We start from the raw sequence: 21342 nt of genomic DNA on the forward strand, positions 1-21342 counted from the left end.
AACCGCTGCAAAAGCATTAGATTGCCACGTGGAGGAATGTTAAAAATTTTATCAGGTAAAATACTCCAAACCTTGACTTACAGTCCTGAAACATCGTCCATTAAACATGAAGACTGTGTTAATGGTAGCAGAGAAACCTTCACTCGCGCTTTCAATTGCCAAGTTCCTTTCAAGGGGACAGATGTCAACCCGGAAAGGTCTGAATAGTGCTTGCTCTGTGCACGAATACAATGGGCAGTTCAACAAAGAACCGGCGAAATTTAAAATGACCTCTGTGTGCGGCCACGTAATGACTTTGGATTTCCATCATAAGTTTAACAACTGGGATGCCGTGAACCCGCAAGAGTTGTTCACAGCTACAACTTTGAAGAAAGAAGCCAACGAAAAGTTGCAAATGCCCAAGTTTTTGCAACACGAGGGGAAAGGCGTTGATTACATTGTCCTGTGGTTGGATTGTGATAAAGAAGGCGAGAACATTTGTTTTGAGGTGCTGGATTGTGTCAGGCCTGTTATGAATAAGAGACCAGGGACAAAAACAGTGTTTCGTGCAAAGTTTTCTGCAATCACTGAGACTGACATCAGTGGGGCAATGCTCCGACTGGGTGAGCCTAACAAAAATGAATCAAGGTCTGTTGATGCAAGGCAGGAGTTGGACTTAAGGATTGGCTGTGCTTTCACGAGATTTCAGACTAAATACTTCCAAGGAAAATATGGTGATTTGGACAGTGCACTAATATCTTACGGACCATGCCAGACGCCCACTCTCGGATTTTGTGTCGAGCGCCACGACCAGATACAGTCATTCAAGCCTGAGACATACTGGGTGTTGAAGCCCCAGGTTCGCCACTCTAGTGGCCAGATATTGACTCTGGAGTGGGAGAGAGTAAGATTGTTTGACAAAGACGTTGCTGCCATGTTTCAGAAAGTTGTCAAGTCCTCAAAATCCGCAACTGTGATTGGTGTTGTGAAAAAGGAAAAGGCCAAGCAAAGACCTTTGGCCTTGAACACAGTTGAAATGTTGCGTATAGCCTCCTCAGGGCTGAATATGGGCCCACAACAGTGTATGCAGATAGCAGAAAGGCTTTACACGCAGGGATATATCAGCTACCCCAGGACTGAGACAACACATTACCCAGACAATTTTGATCTCAAAGGAACTCTACGGCAGCAACAATCAAATCCAGTGTGGGGATCATTTGTTCGTGATCTTCTTGAAGTGGGTATCAATAAGCCAAGAAAAGGACATGATGCAGGCGACCATCCACCTATCACCCCAATGAAACCAGCCAGTGAGGCTGATTTGGGGGGTGATGCTTGGAGATTGTATGAGTTTATCACCATTTCCTTTATTGCTAGCATCAGCTATGACTGCAAATATCTCCAAACCACTGTTAAATTTGGCATCGATCAGGAAAACTTTTCATTCATTGGGAAGACTCTCACAAGCCCTGGTTTCACTTCTGTCATGCACTGGCAAGCTATCTCGAGTGACGAACGCATGCCACATTGCCAAAAGGATGATGTGTATGAAGTAACAGAAGTGACACTTGAAGAGCGCCAAACATCACCTCCTGATTATCTCACGGAGAGTGAGCTTATTTCATTAATGGAGAAGCATGGAATTGGCACAGATGCTAGCATTCCAGTTCACATCAATAACATCTGTGAAAGAAACTATGTCCAAGTGTTGAGTGGCAGAAGGCTTCACCCAACTCCCTTGGGGATTGTCTTGGTGCATGGATACCAGAAAATTGATTCGCAACTCGTTCTTCCCACCATGCGATCAGCTGTTGAAAAGCAGTTAAACCTTATAGCCCTTGGCAAAGCTGATTTTGACTCAGTTTTGCAACATGCTCTGGGGATTTTCACCAGGAAGTTTGTCTATTTTGTCCAAACCATTATGAGCATGGATGAACTATTTGAAGTGTCTTTCACCCCCCTGAAAGACACTGGAAAACCTTTTTCTAGATGTGGGAAATGTAACAGGTACATGAAGTACATTAATGCAAAGCCAAGCCGTCTCCATTGTGCACTCTGCAACGAGACCTACAGCCTTCCACAAAATGGCAGCATCAAACTTTTCCAGGAAATTAAATGTCCCTTGGATGACTTTGAGATGGTGTTGTGGTCCACAGGTGTAAAAGGGAAGGGTACCCCTGTGTGTCCTTATTGTTACAACAATCCTCCCTTTCCCGAAATGCGTAAAGGCATGGGCTGCAACCAGTGCACGCATCCAACATGTTCTTATTCTGAGATGAGCCTTGGGATATCAGACTGCATGGAATGCGAAAAGGGCAGCCTTGTTCTTGACCCTACATCCCCACCAAAGTGGAGGTTGGCATGCAACAAATGCAACGTTGTCATAAATGTTTCTGAAAATGCAATCAAAGTGAGTGTAACTGACCAGGAGTGTGATTGCGGATCAAGTCTTCTAAACGTAGACTTTAATCGCACCAAATCTCCCTTGCCAGGGGATAAGACTCAACACCAGGGTTGTATCTTCTGCGATCCACTGCTCACACCATTGGTCAAGATGTCACATGCAGCATCAAAGCACCCAATGTATCGAGGAGGCAGAGGGAGGGGAGGAAGGCGGGGCCGTGGCAGCAGGAGAGGAAAGGGCAGAGGACGACCAAAGGACAAGATGTCTCAATTGGCTTCCTATTTTGTGTAACTTATTTAGTACTGTGCTACGATCCCAATGAAGGACTATGGTCACAGCACTATTGATGTCATCCATCTTTTTTCCCTAGCCGGCAGAGGATGCAGGGGATAAAGTTATTATAATGATAGTAAATGAAATTAATGCAATCGATGAAATTTTCTTTGTGTTCAGGTTGAGGAAATGGCAGACATTCAACATTTTCAATAAAACTAGATCAGAGCTCTGAAAAGAACATACAGACATTGAAGGAGAAAAAATAGTATTTGCCCAAATTACATCTTAATTTAAAATACAATTGTTGTCTTATTGCATTTGAAGGCTGTTGTACTTTTTGAGGGGCTTTTTCATCACTAAACATTGTATGTTTTCAGGACTCTGGTCTGGTTTATTACGTACTTTAAACTTGGTGTTGGTGTAATACCTATCTGATCAAAGCTCAGCCATTAAATATAATAATTATATACAGGATAATATACAATTTTTTTTAAAAAACAGCTCTTTGCTTATGTCCAGGAATACAAGTAATTAGATGCACACGGGGGGGAGGGGGGGGGGGGAACTAAAAAAAGTTTAATACGGGGAGGCTCCGCCCCGAGGCCCGACCCCTTTCATATACCTGAAGCACGAAAAAGGTACCCCTTTTGGGCGGAGCTTCCCCGTATAAGCCATTATAGGGAGTACCCCCCGGGTTGCACACCTAGTTTGATATCCATCAACAAGTGTCCTTTCAATGTCCAAGCGTTTGCTACCTATCTCTAGCAATAAGGCTAGTGTAAGGGATGGTGTCATTTTTTGTTGAGGGTAAATGCATCTGTTTATCTTTACCTGAGGACTGGAGTTTAGGGGGACACTTTTTGACGTTAGTGTCTGTATTCCCAGGTGCTACAACAAGTTGCAAAAGTAGTGGAGACACTTCACCCTCTTGGGGCGTTATTAATTTACCTATTATCTCTCACACTTCAGGCCCCCCCCCCCCCATTATCAGTGTTGCTAGCAAGACAAAAAAATTGTTGCAAACTTAAACAGCCAACATTGAAAGGGGAAGAGGGGAAGGAAGGTGGGAAAGCTTTAAATAAATTTCTACATACGGCAGGTATTGGAAGCTAGAAAAGGTGTTTTTAATGGGAGTGTCTGAACAATTTTGCAACTTATTGTGTTGTTGAAGTTGGGGAGAAGATTGAGTATCTACTTTCTGATGCTTATCAAAAAGTGCATTGTATCTACTGTTATGCCTTTCTGGACAAATGTGGAGTTTCCTTTAGTTGTCCACTCATACAGCAAGGTTTACTTTTAGCCCTTTTATTATTATTTTTAGCTGGACTGAGAAGCAAGGGTTCTAATCAGTGTTACCGCTTTTAATTACCAGTAATTAACAACAACATTCTTTTCCTTTCTACACACTATCCAATCAGATGCCAATAGAACCTACTATCAGCTCTGTTGGATGGTCTACAGATAAAACCTTTTAGGTGGTTTTTTGATTTTGCTCAAAATCAGCTGAAACTTGAATATATATTATCGTAAATGAAGGGCTGGGGACATAAGGAGATCATGTCAAATTTTTGGCCGTATTTCAATTTCAATAATTGACTTGGGCCCCTTATGCTCTGAGCCCTTCATTATTTTTTTTTTGTGATAAACGCACTGTTAGCTTCTTTGCAAAACTTAGAATTTTGTAATACTCATGCTCAAATTTTCAAAAAGGCTTATGTTGTAAAATACCGATTTCAATGTTCAATGCTGGTCTCTTGACTTATTGTTGAGAATGTGATGGAAATGTGTTAATGATCCTAATTTGTAAATGAAGATTTCCCACATAATCTAGAAAAGCCTACTTTTGTTTCATTAGATCTGCCTGCTGTTTCAAATGAGTTTCTTATGATAATTACAACTATTTTGAGAACGATTTTGATTGCATGAAATTCACTGAACAGTGCATCATAAATATCTAGTATTATTTAAACCATAATTATTTATTATTACTTTTTGTAAAAAAAAAGAAAGAGTAATTCATTTTCAACCATGTGCATTTTATTATAATAATTTGTAGAAAGGTGACATTTTCTATTCAGTACCAGTGGTACAATATGGCTGGTGAATGATGATGGGTGGTCGTATATGCAGGCTCGAAGTTCCTTGGTGCATTGCAAAGTAAATAATGTCTCAAATATTTTTTTTTCTTGGGGGAGGGGAAGGTGTGGCAAAGAGGTAGTGGTGTAATGCAGTCTATGTTTTGGCCATGTTAATGTCCCCCCCCCCCCCCTTCCTTATAGTGGACGAAGAACTGCTTTTTATGGTCCCAAATAACATATGCATTGGAGATAAAGAAAGAAACATGCACGATATGACCCCTTTCTTTCTAAAACTGCTGGTTCAGAGATTGATGGAACTTTACATTTAAAAATAATGCTGGTAATTATTAGTTTCATGTGTTGGGTGTAAGTAAATAATATCATTGTGCAATATTGATGTGAATTTTTTCTTAATTTTTTTTTTTTTATTAATTGGAACAAAATGATGTTATTGAAATTGTATTTCTATGCTATATTTCAGTTTTGTAATAAAGGCTCTGGACAAAAAGGTTACAAGTGGCTTCCTTCTTTCTTCTTGCCACCTTGTTACAGTGGAATTTGAGAATAATGGCCAAGACTGACTCATCTTGCATCCAAAGAATTGGACAAGGATATGAAGGAAAAAAATCATTGTGTCTATAATTTTGCCTCTCTTATAGAATTTGAATGATTATTCTGGCAATGAACATCAAATCCATCTTACTGATTTTCTATGGAAATAACACTTTTTAAATCATTTCTCTCTGGTGTGTGAGTGAGTGGTAGTCAACAAATCCTGCGTTTGTTGTTTGTTGTTGTTTTTGTTGTTTGTATCTTTTTTGAATATGATTTAAAAATTAATAAATCTAATTGGGTCTGGGAGCAGGCAGAAGTTTTTCATATGGCCTTCTGGGTAATATATTTCTGTGAAAGTAGTAAATTACATCACCTGCTGCTTTGCATTTTTTTTCATAAATTACAATGCTTAGCTCTACTATTTTGTTGATGAGGCCTCACTCTTTCATTTGCTTTACCCTGTTTTCTATACTTTCTGCACGCAAGAAATTGTTCAGGAATCTTACCACAATTACTGATCTACATTGTTCAATTTTTTTGCAAGGTTTATCTTAAGGCAGACCTTAACGTTTAGAAGAGAGACGCGATGACCTCATAGTTAGTGTGCTTGACTCCAGATTGAATGGTACGGGTTCGGGTACTGTTGTGTTCTTGGGCAAGACACTTGACTCTCATGGTGCCTCTCTCCACCCAGGTGTAGAAATGGGCACCGGCAAATTTAATGCTGGGGTAACCTTGCGATGGATTGGCATCCCATCCAGGGGGAAGTAGAAATGCTCCTAGTCACTTCATGCTACAGAAACCAGAGATAAGCGCTGACATGGTGGGCCTTCTGGGCTTGTAGCAGACTTTACCTTACCAAGATTACAGACCTACATTGTTCAATTTTTTTGCAAGCATTATCTTAAGGCCGACCTTAACATTTAGAAAAAAAAAATGATTTATTGTTCTTCACTAACCTAGGTTGGTGTGTATTGGGAGTAACTGTACCCTTACTTCGTGTGACACCAATGGCCGTATATCCAAGACCTCAGGCATTGTTTCTCCCAATTATTACCTCCAGGTGGTGAATATCATTATGCATGTGCCGCAGAACTGATTAACTAAAACAAGCAAAACCAACCGTAAAGCATTTGCAGGGACACAATCTGCTCTTTGTTTCTGTTTTTGAAGACCTGCATTGCAAAATAGTTTGCATGTGACATCAAAAGTTCTATCAAATGAATGGAAAATTCATGATGCAAATGAAGGAATATAATGGAAAAATATGAGCAGTTTGAGAGTGGGATAATTTTCACAAACCAACTTATTAAAAGTTGCGAGTTTAACATATTAATTTGTTTTATCAGTGAAGCCAAAACAATAATACTGGAAATCACACATTCGGCATGTTTTACGAAGGCCCGTTCTGTAGGTTGCCATGCGTCTTTCGGACAGCAATCTGATTTTAAAGCCTGGTTTCCATATGATTTGCAACGGTCTGCGACGATCGGAAGCTGTCTGCGTCGGTCTTATCGCCGACGATCGCAAACACCGCAGGTAAATGTTTCCATTTAAATCTGAAGCGATCGCAGACAAGCGTACCACAAATCCTCTGCGAAGCGAGGAGAAAAAGGCGCGCACTTACTTGTCTTCATAATAATAATAATAATGAGCTTTATTTAACCAGAAAGCACCTTCAGCAATCTGTTCTCCCAGGTGTCCCTGACATAAATAAATACAATACTAAAATAAATGTACAATATACACAGATAAATATAAACACAAATTATGAATACATCAAGACTATAGAATAAAATAATATGACTAAATGAAATCAAGTCTGATAATATTGGACGTGTTTCAAGGCGAACAATAGTGTGTCACCGATAGGACACAAATCATCTAAGACACATGTTTCCATTAAAAATTGTCTTAGTCGGAAGCGTCGTAATGGTCGGGAAAGTAGAACTAGATTCAACTTTCCCCATCATCCATGCTAGACCGTGTGCCGCAAATCGCCGCAGACGCCAGGGACAAATGTTTCCATATGTTTGCGACGTAGCGCAGACCTATCTGCGACACGATCGTCGCCGAGCGTTGCAGATCATATGGAAACCAGGCTTTACCCAAGTGAATTTAATACAAACCGGGAGATCACAGTCACAGGCAGCTCAAAAGAGAAGGAAAATATAAAATCAGTCTTTGCTATTGACTGACGGTAGTGAAATTTGTAGATTGGTTCTGCTGTGGTACATTTCATTGCGCGGCTACTAAGCCCAAGCGGGCCCAAGCGTATTGACAACGACAGCGGGTGCAAGTATATTAATTAAAAGCGCAATTAAGCATGCATTTTTTCCAGACTCCCAATTATCCATAGCAATCAGTTAAAAACAATGTCGTATGAGTTGGCAAAGTCTGATGACGACAAGGTTGAGCTAATCTCCCTCGATGAGAAACGCAAATCAAGCAGAACTGCCAACGGTCTCGCACAGGTAAGTTGATAAAGTTAATATTTCGAGCTTACCAATTCCGTGTGCATTTTTTTATATGAGGTTATCGTTCGTTTGGACAAATCATTTTTGCATACTGTGCGTCGTAGTTTTCCAAGTTCCGGCTGTTTTCAATGTTTTTTTTATTGTTGTTCAAGTCCTATAACACGCTTACAAGTTCATATATAGGGCTTGACACAGAAGCCTTAAAATTCGAAAAGCTTGTAATTTGGCCAATTTTGTTTTCATATTGTGTCTAATTTGTTCTGCGGGCTTACTGATTTATATTTTTGTCCATCGAAGCTTTTAGTACCTGTATCAGCGAGTTTTTCCCTTTCATAGTGTTGATAATCGTGTATCTGGTACTATCGATGCAGACATGAAATGAGATCTTACCACGACATGCACGGTTGTTATTGCTTTAGGCAGTGCCCTGTTTTGATGAACAGGTGCTTTGTCCACTGATAGAGTAAAAGTGTATTCTGAATCCTCAGGTTCATTGCAGATAACTGATGGTCTTTCTCTTGACAATTTAAGTGTTGTGTTTTATTAGAGTTGTGCTTTCAATATTTCATGATGAAATCGTTGATTGTTAATTGAATCTACAGTGTAAGTGAACAATAGCTCCCCATCCTCTTTCTCAGGTCTGGTTGTCCAGGTTGTGGCTTCCCCAGAAAAACAATGGTAGACTTTCAGCTGACACAAAGCAAATAGATGCTATCAGATTACCCATCTGAAGTTTCCAAATTCTATTCTGATATAATTATTTCCGTAACAAAAAAGGAAACTAAGAAATCTTACTTAAGCACTCATTTTGGCCAAAGAGTAATCCATGTGCATCCATACCATAAGTATATTGTCATTACCACACCAAAGGATTTGAGGAAATAATCCTTGCAGCATGTCAAAGGCCATGTTTTTGTGTTGTTATGTCTTGGTATGTCAATTTACAAAGACTTTTATGAATGCATTTCAGATAACTAGGGCATAACTTATCTTGCATGGCTTGTGATGGTCCCTTTTTTACATTTCAGGCTGTATAGACTCTATTATAACTCGTTATGATTCTTTTCAGGATATATATTTGCAGAGAGCAGAGGAAAAGCAGTCACAATCAAAGCCAAGAGATAGTGACATCCCACCACTCACCATGAATGTAGAACTTAATTTCTTGTGGCTCATTTTAGTTGGTTTGTCATTTGGTACAAGAATGTGGAAGCTCACTACTCCAAAACATGTCATGTAAGCATTCACTTGCACATCTTTCATCCAGAATAAGCATTTGAGACCCTAGGTGCTTCTTAATAATAATACTACAGACTCTTCTCAACGCTGTTAAATGGGACAACATTGTACTTCATTCGAATAGTGTGTACGTTTTAAAACATTATTTCAAACAAAGGCTTAAGCTTTCATCATTCTCCCAGAAGACCACAAACTCTGTCATTTTGCAGAGGTTAGGTATTTAACCAAGTTGACAAGACAGTAAAATCATCTGGTGTTGGACAGAGTAAAATCTGTTACTTAAGTCTCACTCCCAGGGGATGGGTCAATGAGTTAAACAGAAGTGGGTTTATCAAGTGAGTTAAAATTGAGCGCTGTAAAGGAATTTGAAACCTTGCGTTTCATTTAAGGGTGGTCAATATACCATATCAACTCAGTTGATAAACCAGCATTTATTATAATAAATTAAACAACAATGAAATACCAAGTGAGCTTTCGTGCAAAAACATGATATCTTCACGCCTGAAGACAACATGCATGTTATCTTCGCACGTGAAAAGATCACTGTTGCTATGGTTATGCTATAAAAATCGCACCTTTCGATGCCTTTCATGAATTGATTTAGTATTTCATTGGTGTTTATACAGTACCGCTCAGAAATACGTTAACTGTGCATACGCAGTGTATACGCACATACGCGTATGTTCATACGCGTATATGTATACGCGCATACGCGTATATTCATACACGTATGAATGCATATACATGCGCGTCTGCTTTTCCTTTGTTATTCAGTACCATAAATTTCCTTTGTGTTGCATTGTTGTGTAAAACAAAGCACTTTTGGATCTGAATAAAGCCACGAGCCGATAACAGAAAATTTACATACTCCAAAAGCTATCATGTTACAAACGCGCAAGTTGCTTCGCATCGTGAATTTACTGGATAACAAGTAAAAGTAATTCAATGTTTATGAATCAGAATGTAAAGAAAAATGTGTCTTAAGTTTGGCATTTAAATATGTGTATCATTTGTGGCCCTTCATGCAAAAAGGGGGTTTATGGATTTCATTGAAAACCGTGAAATTTTTTCACGGTCGCGGTGCATGAATTTCAATTTTCACAGCGTGAATACGCCGTGGTAACTCTACTTAAAGAAACTTTCACTCTTGGCGTGAAACTAATGATCGGTGAATGATCGGTGAAAACTTTCACGGCATGAAGTTAAGGGTAAAAATTCACACGGTGAAATTGGGAGTGAAAAATAATATTCACAGTTTGAAATTGATCCGATTGTTCAGAAATCAGTCACGCCATGAAAATAATTTTGCCTCTTTTGTTTTATACCTACGCTGTCGCCGTCTTTCGCTCTCAGGACAAAAAGAATGCCTGATCGCAGGGTACGAGAAATCTGTGAAAGCTCATCAACGCCAAGAAGAAGGAAAATTTTTAATTCCTAGAAAATAACGTCGCATTTTAAAGAAATTTCTGATGTCCACTTAATTGTTAAGCTAAAACAAAGATAAATAATGCTACACGACTTATTATGTTGTAATTTCACCATAATCTAATCTTTTCAATAGAGCTTGAAAGATTTCATTCTAACCACTTTTAAAAAAACTGTTTTTTATGTCTGGAAGGGAATGTAGCCGGTTTATACGGTGCGACTTGTCGGCCCGATTTTTGGCGGTGGCTTTGAAGAAAATCGGCCCGACGTAAAAAAATCTGTTGCAGCAACAGAATCGGGCCGACAAGTCGCACCGTGTGAACCGGCCTTTAATTTTTTACTGATCCCATAAACTGCAGCGCTCAATCAAGTTAGTGAAATTCAAAGAAAATGACAACACACCATCTTGTTTTATTGAAGATATTCAAATAGAATTGAGAGTAAACAAATGCCGACGCATGGACGCACAAAGTCGTGACAGCAAACGCAACACCATGAACTTTAAAAGCAACGAGTATAGTATTCGTTTATGCATCACAGGCGCGGTCAATCAAACAATTTCCAAGAACTGCAACGAACACTAGCGCCGGAATCAACCCAACAGCCAGATTTAGGTCCCGTATTTAAGCTTTGTCTATCCTTAAGAAGGTGAGCACGATGAGCGCCAACTCGAAAGTACTCACTACTTTGGTCGCCACACTCTCTTGTAACCCATAACCCTTATTATAGCTTACTTGCATCTTTGTAAACATTACTTTAATTCTGTATTTATGTGTATATTATTTTCTCTTTTAATAGTGTGAATAAAATAACTCTGAACCCGAACTGCATGTTTATCGATGAAATAAACATCCTTGCGTGGGTTTGTATTCCGAACACGACAGCTGTTTGTGAAAGTGCGTCTTCGTCATGTAGTATGTCATGTACTATTGTATTGCTGTCAAGCTACGTGTATTGTTTAGAACAATAAGCAAGCTAATGAGGCAGACGCGTATATCTGTATACGCATATACGCGTATGGTTATACGCACATACGCGTATTATGCGCATATTTTGGTTAACGTATTTCTGAGCGGTACTGTATAATAAATAGAATATTACATGGCCACTTGGAGACAATTTTACTTTTTAGTGGAAGGGGGCGGGGGGGGGAGGGGGGAGGGGTTATGTCCTAGGGCGTTTGAGGCATGAATGGGTTAACCTGGTTGTGTTAGAGAATTTGTCCTAAGATTTTTGAAAATGATATATAAATTTGGGAGTAAAGAACAGCAGTCAACTGTACTGCGTGGTTGCTGTCACCAAGATACACTCAGACAGTGTGCCTTAGGTTTATTCTATTTGCATGTTAAGACAAGCATAAATCTGTTTTTGAACTGGAGAAGCTCTTATTCTTCCTTTGCAGATTTGATGAAGTGCATTTTGGCCAGTTTACAAATTTCTTCATGAGGAATCAGTTCTTTTTTGACTTCCATCCACCATTAGGAAAACTTCTTTTTGCACTAACAGGTAACAAAGAGCTACATGTAAAAACAGCTTACAAAGAGATTCTTTTAGCTTGGAAATATCTAAAAATTAATGTTATGACTGATCTTTTGAAAAAAAAATTAATGTTGTTATTGACCTATCTAAATAATATTATTTATTATTAACATTCTTGATCTTTTAGTGACGCTTACTTAGGTAAATAAATTTGTATTTCTCTTGTAATCACCCAATCTTTAAAAGGGGACATACCGGGTAGTTTGCATTTGGGTTGAATGTAGGCCTGGGGTTGTTAACCCATTGACTCCTAAACTGCACTCCATTGACAAGTACCAGTAAAATCGTCTGGCATAAGACAGTAAGTTCTATGAAGTCTCACTCCCAGGAGTCCATGGGTTAAAGGCGACACAGTTTTTAGGTGGATGTAACGTTAAGTCTGCTACGAGCCTAGAAGGCCCACCAGGCCGGCGCTTATCTCCGGTTTCTGTAGCATGAAGCGACTAGGAGTATTTCTACTCCCCCCTGGATGGGATGCTAGTCCATCGCAGGGTAACCCCCAGCATTAAATTCACCGGTACCCATTTATTAACACCTGGGTGGAGAGAGGCACCATGAGAGTAAAGTGTCTTGCCCAAGAACACAACACAATGTCCCCGGCCAGGACCCGAACCCAGACCACTCAATCCGGAGTCAAGAACACTGACCATGAGGCCACCACGCAGTGGATGTAGGGATTGTTAACCCGTTGATTTCTAAACCACGCCCTTTTGTCGAGTAAAAGTCTCAACACTAGAAGTGAATGGCTTAATTAATGTTCATGTACCTCTACATTGCACAGCTTTCTTTTAGTGATTTTATGGCAGAGAGAGAAAAGCTGTACACCAGTATGTTGTTGTTTCCATAGCTATTTATCTTGCCTATGGTACACTGAAAGCAAAATTAGAAAGCCCTGTTGGCTGTCTAGGAACTTTATTGACTTATTAATAAGTTTTCCTTGAGGAAGTGATTATATTTATGAAATATATTAGAATTACCTTGTCATTATATACATGTATGTTTAATATTTTTGTGGAATGCTTCTTTTTGCAATTAAATTGATTTGAACCTTTTTTTTTTTCAGCGTACGTTTCCGAGTATGATGGTCAGTTTTCATTTGCTGATATTGGTCAAGGTATTTTAAAGCTTGTCTTGGTTTTCCCGTGGCGAAATTGAATTACATAATTAGGAAAGCACATACCAGATGGAATGATCGAATAACATTTCAGGATTGCAGTCATGTTAGCATTAGTTTGCATGTTTTTTTAGGGGGGCCTCTGTTACGGAATTTTATTCATCTTATTCCATTATTGCTTTTTTTCTAAGTTTATCCCTAAATGATGACTATCCTCTTTCCCTTTGTATCAGATCTTGGAGAATATGAGCAGCTTGTATGGAATTTACGGTTTGTCTCGGCATTTCTTGGCAGTCTTGTGGTGCCCATCATATATCAGGTATTATTGTTGACTGTGAGCATGATCAACTTTTATAAAATACCGGTAATTAGGATAGTATTCACACTCTTATTGGTCAATGTAGCTGTGTTTAGGTGAGAGTATGTAAATACTCCCCGAGTGTTTAGATGAGGCTATGTTCCTTCATTCACACATTTTATAGCTATGTTAATAATACCAGGTAATAGTCAAGGCTTAAGCAAGAGTTTCAATGAAATTGTATTGATCAAGAACTAGAGATCATCATAGTTTAAAGCAGCGACTCCAGCAGTTGCAATGAAAGCTTGAAAAAAATCCAGGCACAACTGCTTAAGTTGATGCTTTAAACTGTGATGATCTACAACTCTCGTGTATATCAAGTGCCACAGATCAAATGAACATTACATAAAATTTTATATTCTATATTGCATTCAGTTAAATTATTATTATTTATAATAACTGGATGCTATATAGGATATATGAATAATCCTTTATTTTATTTAGCACACTTTGTACAGTAGCTGTGTTGTCAAGGCTTGACCCGTTGAAACTTCAAACAGTCTAGGACACTCCCAGTTGACGAGTAAAGTCGTTTCAAATTGGTATTAGACAGAGTGAAATCTTTGAAGTCTCACGCCCAGGAATCAATGGGTTAAGAACCAGTTTTGTTAAATAAAAGCAATGGTCCCATCTTTGACCGAAACAGCGTGATATCCTCACTATTTATCGATAGATTTACCATCATGTTTTTTTTTTTAATGGAAGATTAAAACTCATTTTGACAATGACAACTTTGAAAAATGGCATGCTCCCAGACAACTCCCCTTGTTGATACAGTCAGTTGCTCTTACTAGTTTAACAACTGTGTCGCTAAGTGCAGGTTGGGTGCCTGAGACATCCTGGAGCCTCCACTATTGGCAACCAGCTCCAAGATGGAGACTGCACCGATGGCTGGCAAAACCTGACAAACCAGCCGTGAGCCCCCACACCCCGGTGACAACAGACACTGATAAACAGTGGGAAGTAGGAGGGGCAAAGGGAGGGAAAAAACGCTAAACACTCCACACAAACTGCCCCTTCTTCCTGCCACACTACAACCCAAAGCACAAGGAATTCAACTCATGTACAAATGTAACAAAACCACTGACAACAGTTGACTGCAGTCGCTCCTAGTCTTTATCTCAGTTAAACTTACCAGCCGCCAAGTTCAATTTTTATTGAAACCGCTGGCTTAATTAACACTCCCGGCCCTTAACCATTGACTCCTGAGAGTCAGAGTTAACAAATTTTACTCTGTCTAAAGCCCTGGCTACCTGTTCAAACATTGACGGGTAGCATGAATGTTTGATGACATTTGTTCCACGTTTTTTGTTGGAAGATTGTCTTGATTTCGATCAAACGTTTTCTCCAACAAACGTTGAAGCGTGTAGCTTCCCTTTCAACAATATTGTATTGCAAAACCAATACATATGCCATCATTAGGTGACATATGCCATCATTGTGACTTAAGTGACATGTTTCCAACAATGTTTTATGAGTATCCAACATTGTTAGAAGCGTTCTTATAACAAATTTTACTTGTCAACTAGGGGCATTCCTGGGGCACCTGAGAAGTGATTGGGTAAAGGGGCACTGTCAAGGACGCACATTCGCCAGGTTTTTTAATTAAAACTGGAAATTTGAGCCTAAACTTTTCAAACTTGTTTGCAAGTTTGGTGAGGTGCAGACAATGTGGAAACCACAGTCGCATGCAGAATTGCAAACACCCCATGCGCAAATAGTGGTTCATTCTTCTCAAGAAAGGAAAGCAGTGCATTCAAAGTACCAATACAAAATCTACAATGAAGAGAAACTTTTTAAACCGTGAATTTATGAGAAATTTGACATGTGGCGTAATTGAAGTGTAAGCTGTTTCACTGCTATAAACGTGGATCAAAGTGCATCATCACGGCTCATTTCTAGCTACATTGTACTAGTGGCTTAAATGTCAGAGACCACCACATCATCGTTTGAGTATAAACATTTGCTATTCTCCATTCAAGATCATCGATAGTAGATAAATATATATTTTGTTGGTTTTTAAAAGCTGTATTAAGTCTATACTAATAAACAGAAAAAGCAAATTTCTGTATGTGAGAAATACTGCGCATGTCATTGCATGACATTGCTCCTTTAAATTTTCCCGTATAGTGTATATTAAAAAAGTGAAGGCTTGACATAATTGGATATGCTTTCCTTTTGCAGATAATCCTTGAGCTGGGTTTTTCTCACTGGGCTGCTGCTTTAGGTGGCTTCTTAGCAACTTTTGGTAAGATATTTCCTTTGCGTAAATCTGTTATTAGTAGTCTTTTCAAGCCCAAGTCTTTTCAAACCCTGCTTGGCAGAACTTTCCTTGATTTCCTCTTCAGTTAGAAGGAAAGCATGCATCTCCTCGTTATCGTCCAGAACTTTGGACATCTAATTTAACTCTTAACCAGTTTAAAACCTGCTATAACCAGTTTGAATTTTAACACCTGCCCAATTGCGGAAGATGTGACACAGAACATAGGGGAGTTCCATACAGAAGTATCCCTTCCTTCTTGCAAAGGACGGAAATTAAGGGAACCTCAGCTAAGCAGGGTATTTCAAGCACAAAATGTACGTTATATTAAATTTAACAACTTAGGGAAGAAAGATTAAGAATTTGGAGAGCCTTTTCAGTTCAGATTTTGTTGGTAAGTGGAGGATCCAGGTTAGGGTTAGGGTTAAAGTTAGTTCCCGTAGCACCCGCCTTCGTAAAATAGAACATTTAAAGCATTATTCCTCAGATTCACCCCAGTTGGTCATACAAACTAAAGAACTTTGATGACTTGTAAGAATGAATTTAATGAACGAAATGATATATGAAATGAATCATATATTGAACTGCAGATAGGAAATCAAGTGAAGCTATGATCCTTGCAGTTATCTCGCAATTTTAACAATTTTCATAACTGCGAGGATCATAGCTTCACTTGAAGAATGATTTTCTAACAGCTGGTTCTCTGTTTTGCTCCTTTTTTATTATAGATAACATGTTTATAGTGCACGGTAGACTTATCATGTTGGATGGCCTTCTGGTGTTTTTTACGACAGCATCATTACTCTGTTATCTTAAATTTCGTAAAGAATCCAAAAGGTATGTGTACGTTAGTTCTCAATCATCTCTCATTGCTACTGATAAGTCCAAGGTTTTTTATCAATCGACAGTTTTGCAATTACAGTGTACCTGTCTTTCACAAGCAAGAATATAAGCTGTATTAAATTCTGTTTTATTCTCCATAGACCATTTACCCAAAAATGGTGGATCTGGCTAGCATTAACTGGCATTGCTGTCTTGGGTGCTTACAGGTAAAATAATTAAATTCTCAAAGAATTGTATAAGCTATGTAATTGTGTACTTTAAAAGTGATTTTAAATACAGTATCTAGAGGCAAACCAACTATTAGTGCTGTAGGAAAACAAGAAATCAACAGAATGTAGTGAGATTTGCAAACTTGTTTACAACTAATGTGACATATTGAATTCAACTAAATAGGTGAATAAGAAATGCTGAATTCTTCATTTATGAAGAAAGTAAAGAGATTACATTATTTTGATTTGTATTGTTTAAACTAAGCTAGAGAACTGGAATTTCAAAAAATTGGTTAAATAAAATAATCAAGTGTGTTCTATTGACTCCCAAACTGCCCAAATTGATTTCCTATATTCCATGGTATGATTTCTACTTTTTGTAGCACCAAATACACTGGAATCTTTACATTCTTTACTATTGGATTTTTAACTGGCCGCGACCTGTGGAAACTCATTGGGGATCACTCACTTCCATCGGTATGTCCAGTAATTATGCAATAACCATTTATGTACAACTGTAACCTTTTGCTTGTCATTCCTTTAGCAGAAAGAATCAAAAGAAGACTAAGAGCCCATTTCTGAGTTGTTGCTTGCCTCTGTTTCAAAATGAATGTTAACTTTGAGCAAAACCATTATGAAAAATATCAAACTAATTTCCATTCATACATTATTTCTCATGATGACATCATACCATGAACTGACTGTGCGATTGCTTTAAAATGCTTGTCCCACATGGAACATGGAACAAATTATTGGAGGGCTGAATGAACGTGGTCTGGAATGCAAGCCTCAGCTTTTACCGACTCCTAGCCAGTACCCACCCACCTTGAAATCTAGAAAGTTGAATTTTTGCTTTCTGTTTCCTTTGGTTGTTTTTCTTGATCACTTTATTGTCTTTGTCTTTCTTGCAGTAATGCTTGAAAAAAGTATGATTTCTAATGCACTGATTCAAATTTCATTATTGCAGAGAGAGCTAACCAAGCACGTTGTTGGCAGGGGGATCTGTCTTGTCATTTTTCCTGGCATACTGTATTTACTTCAGTTTTTTGTGATGTTGACAATTTTACACAAGAGTGGGCCTCATGATGACATGATGTCCAGTGCTTTCCAAGCAAGTCTTGAGGTATTATGCTACAGCATAACCAGTCAGCAACGAGCAGAAATAATATTGTTACGGGTCTCTTATTTCTTCTTTGTAATCCCAGTTGGGTTTAGTAGAGGCAGAGTCAGTAGAGGTGTCATGTCCACTTATTACAATGCAGAGAAACCTGTGAGATTTTAACTTCATTATTGTATAATTTACATGTAAATAACTAATTTGCTGTGTCAAGAAGATTTTGATAGATATAAATAAATTTGTATCACCTGTGTATCGAACAAGACACAGGTAAGCATCTGACTTCACTAATTTGATTATTTAAAGACTCAAATATTTCTTTGTTTCTCATTTAACAAATGGCACCGCCCAGAGGAAACAGAGTTTTTTGTATATGATAATTATCAAATATCAGCTGCAAAACAGCCAAAAAAAAAAAACAACAGGACATTGTTTTTATTTTAATTTCCAAAACATCTGTGGGAATTTAAACAAAAATTCTAAAAATTCCAGAAGTAGTCATTTACTGTGTTTTTTCTTATTCTCTCTGTTTCTCTCAATTATATAAAATTTAATGTAGTTATGTAGAGGTTTGATTCGTCGAATAAAGGTCGTGGTCCCCTGTTAGTGGTGGTCTCTTTTTTTTGTGTGTCTGCTGGGCTGATGAGTGCGGGAAATGAGACCTCTGCCGATGACACTCTACAACAACAACTTTATTTAGCTAAATATAATTATATAGTTAGTGGATGGCTTACCCCGTAAATAGCTAGAAAAAGCTAATCAGGGCCGGGCAAGCCAAATACAAGAACACAGCTCAGGGCTGGAAATAATTTTTCTTTATTCACAGGACATATGTCCTTTCCTTTCTTCCTTTTGGTCGGACATTTGACAAATTGTACTGGACATAATTTATTGACCGTCAAAACCTTGAAGAAGATAACTGAAGATGTGCTGGTGAGATGTTCGGTCATCGTGTCTGATCATAATGTGAAATTGGCTGGATATTTTCAAAATTTGGTCGGACAATGTCCGATGACGGACTGTTATTTCCAGCACTGCACCTATTAAAAGACAGCGAGTTAACACAAGAACACTTAGTTTAACAAATTAACCATACAGATTACAAGAGGATTGATTATTGATGTATATCTATAAACTAATAATTAAAGGCCAGCAAGTTTTCTCGCACTCTTCAAACAACATGCCCCATGGTATGTTTGCGGACTGTGACTTGAGGCTGCCATGTCCCATGCATTCCAACATGAACATGCTCAACGCAGCGAGTTTCAACCCATGTCTGAGGTCTTTTTTCCTCAGTGCACTTGTCAGCCCAGAGAACACAAAAGAAGAGAGACCTCTGCTGGCAGGGAATGGTCATGGACACTGTATCTCTCTTTGGAAGCACCACCACTGCCATATATGTGATTACAGATTAATGACCTGTATGTTTAAAGTAATATCAGTTAAATACACATTTACAATGTAAGTGTAGTTTTTTTAATAATGTTAAGAAAGTGTGTAATCTAAACATGATTTACCTCAACTGTTACTTTTTCTAGGGAGGATTGGCTAAAATTACCCATGGACAAGCAGAGAGTAAGTTTTTATTTCAGCAGATCTGTTTGAAAGTACTACACGACTGTACAGTATTTTAACAATATCTTCATGTCATATCTTCAGTTTTTAATTGAGTATACTCACCTTGGTAGTGTCCCAGTAATTTCTCAGCCACAAGAATTTCAGCTGCCAAATTTGTCTCATTTTAGAGGTGGCGTATGGATCACAAGTCACACTAAGGAACACATTTGGGAAGCAGTGCTGGCTACATTCTCACGAACACACATATCCTGTCAAGTATCCTGATGGGCGTGGCAGCTCAGCACAGCAACAGGTCACATGTTATGGCTTTAAGGATGTTAATAACTGGTGGATCATCAAAGATCCAAACAGGTAATCCAGTGTTTCCACAAAGAGTGTTGGCCAGTTCACTCAGAAGAGCTGGCTGCATTTTTCCCTAAATCGAAAATAATTAAGACAGATTCTTTGAAACCTAAAACTAAAATTCATTTTGACAATGACAACATGAAGTCATCTAAATGCAATCATTAATTTTGCTTTTGAAATGAGGCATTTGGCATGCCCTCAGACACCTTATTTAATTAGGGGCATTTCTAGACATACGTATCACTGGGGGAAGGCAGAATCTGGTTTTAAAGTACCCTTGGTGCCAGAGGAATTTTTTTTCCAGTATCCGAGACAATGATACGTGAAATGAAGGCAACGACCGAGGACTGAAAAAATACATCTGGGGCCACAAGCCAACAACATGTGAATTAATTGACTATAAATTAATTAATTAATTTAGTTATTCATTTATTTATATGGTAACGAACTTAAAAGACTGCAGCATTGAGTGTGTGATTGTTGGAATTTTAGCTTCTGCAAACTCCTTATTTTAAAGATTTGTTCTAAAGGCCCTGGAAGCTACTTAAAATTGGTGGAAAAGACTTTCACATCAAGCATTTGTTTTTTCCCCTTTGGTTCTGTATTGCTTGTGTTTTCTGAGAGAAAAAATACCATTTACTTTCAGAGAATCCCTTACAATTGATTATCCACCAAGACCTGTACACAATGGAGATATCATTCAGATTGTCCATGGGGTGACTGGTAGAGCCTTAAACAGGTAAGCGCTTCAGAAAAAAAAAGCTGCAACATATATGATTCACTGTTATTTGTGTGGTATTTTATTGTAAAACACTATTGCCACATTTAAGAACTGTGGGCGACTAGTTATCTCTTTTTAAATCACGACGGCCCGGTAACTTACAATAGAGAACTTACGCAAGGACGACGACGATGATGGCTTCGAGAACGTTGTCTAAAAATATTATTTTTATAATTTCGCGAATAGGGACCTTAAGATCTACGACGGCGACTTCAAGGAAAACGTCACCTCAAAATATCACTTTGCTTTATCATAATTCTTTCCCGGTTATTTTATCACCTTCACTTCTTACAATTTGGGCCAAGTATCCTAAAAATAAATTGGTACGAGCAATTACAAAGTGAAAATAGAGAACAGAAAATTCTCTGGTGCATGCTCACGTTGTCATCAAAACCTCAAATTTGGTAATTTCACGTCGTCCTTATGCAGAGTACCGCAAGAATTCGTCCTAAAATCCGTGCTGCACGTGCAGCATGATAATTTATCAAGTGAAGCTGATTTCATATCCGTAGTTCATATATGATCCATTTCATATATCATTTCATCGACGATGATTCATGCTCTTGTAACCAACGATATCATTGTTTTGAGCCATTGCTGTTGCCGTCGCCGTCGTAAAATCTTAAGCTCCCTAATTTACGCAAAGTACTTCGGCATGGAAAGTGCGTATAACCATTTTCGATTAAGATGATTGCTATTGTGAATGGTGTGGATGTTTGGAGAGAAAAGTTGAAAATTCATCGTCATATGCTCGCGTCCTCCAAG

The 21342-nt window shown here is 38.4% G+C and overlaps 2 protein-coding genes across 2 annotated transcripts in view; both read left to right on the plus strand.

Moving 5' to 3' along the window:
- The first annotated feature begins 2 nt into the window (after nt 1-2).
- LOC137993507 (DNA topoisomerase 3-beta-1-like) lies at nt 3-4018 on the plus strand. The gene has a single exon (XM_068839415.1). The coding sequence runs from the start codon at nt 107-109 to the stop codon at nt 2672-2674; it is 2568 nt and encodes an 855-aa protein (XP_068695516.1). The 5' UTR covers nt 3-106; the 3' UTR covers nt 2675-4018.
- Nucleotides 4019-7561: 3543 nt separating this feature from the next.
- The window catches only part of LOC137993508 (protein O-mannosyl-transferase 1-like), a 26438-nt gene continuing 12657 nt past the window's right edge, over nt 7562-21342 (plus strand). The window contains exons 1-13 of the mRNA XM_068839416.1: nt 7562-7766; nt 8839-9005; nt 11836-11939; nt 13036-13086; nt 13320-13405; nt 15629-15692; nt 16433-16541; nt 16688-16753; nt 17140-17233; nt 17724-17879; nt 19412-19448; nt 19619-19802; nt 20443-20535. Coding sequence (XP_068695517.1) covers nt 7668-7766; nt 8839-9005; nt 11836-11939; nt 13036-13086; nt 13320-13405; nt 15629-15692; nt 16433-16541; nt 16688-16753; nt 17140-17233; nt 17724-17879; nt 19412-19448; nt 19619-19802; nt 20443-20535 — 1310 coding nt within the window. The 5' untranslated portion in view covers nt 7562-7667. The remainder of the gene's footprint in view (nt 7767-8838; nt 9006-11835; nt 11940-13035; nt 13087-13319; nt 13406-15628; nt 15693-16432; nt 16542-16687; nt 16754-17139; nt 17234-17723; nt 17880-19411; nt 19449-19618; nt 19803-20442; nt 20536-21342) is intronic.

This window comes from Montipora foliosa, chromosome 2 (genome assembly GCF_036669935.1).
Source record: "Montipora foliosa isolate CH-2021 chromosome 2, ASM3666993v2, whole genome shotgun sequence".
In the NCBI taxonomy this organism is placed as follows: Eukaryota; Metazoa; Cnidaria; class Anthozoa; order Scleractinia; family Acroporidae; genus Montipora; species Montipora foliosa.

What these genes read in the sequence shown, in the direction of transcription:
- LOC137993507 (XM_068839415.1), top strand. Translation starts at nt 107, where the DNA reads ATGAAGACTGTGTTAATGGTAGCAGAGAAACCTTCACTCGCGCTTTCA.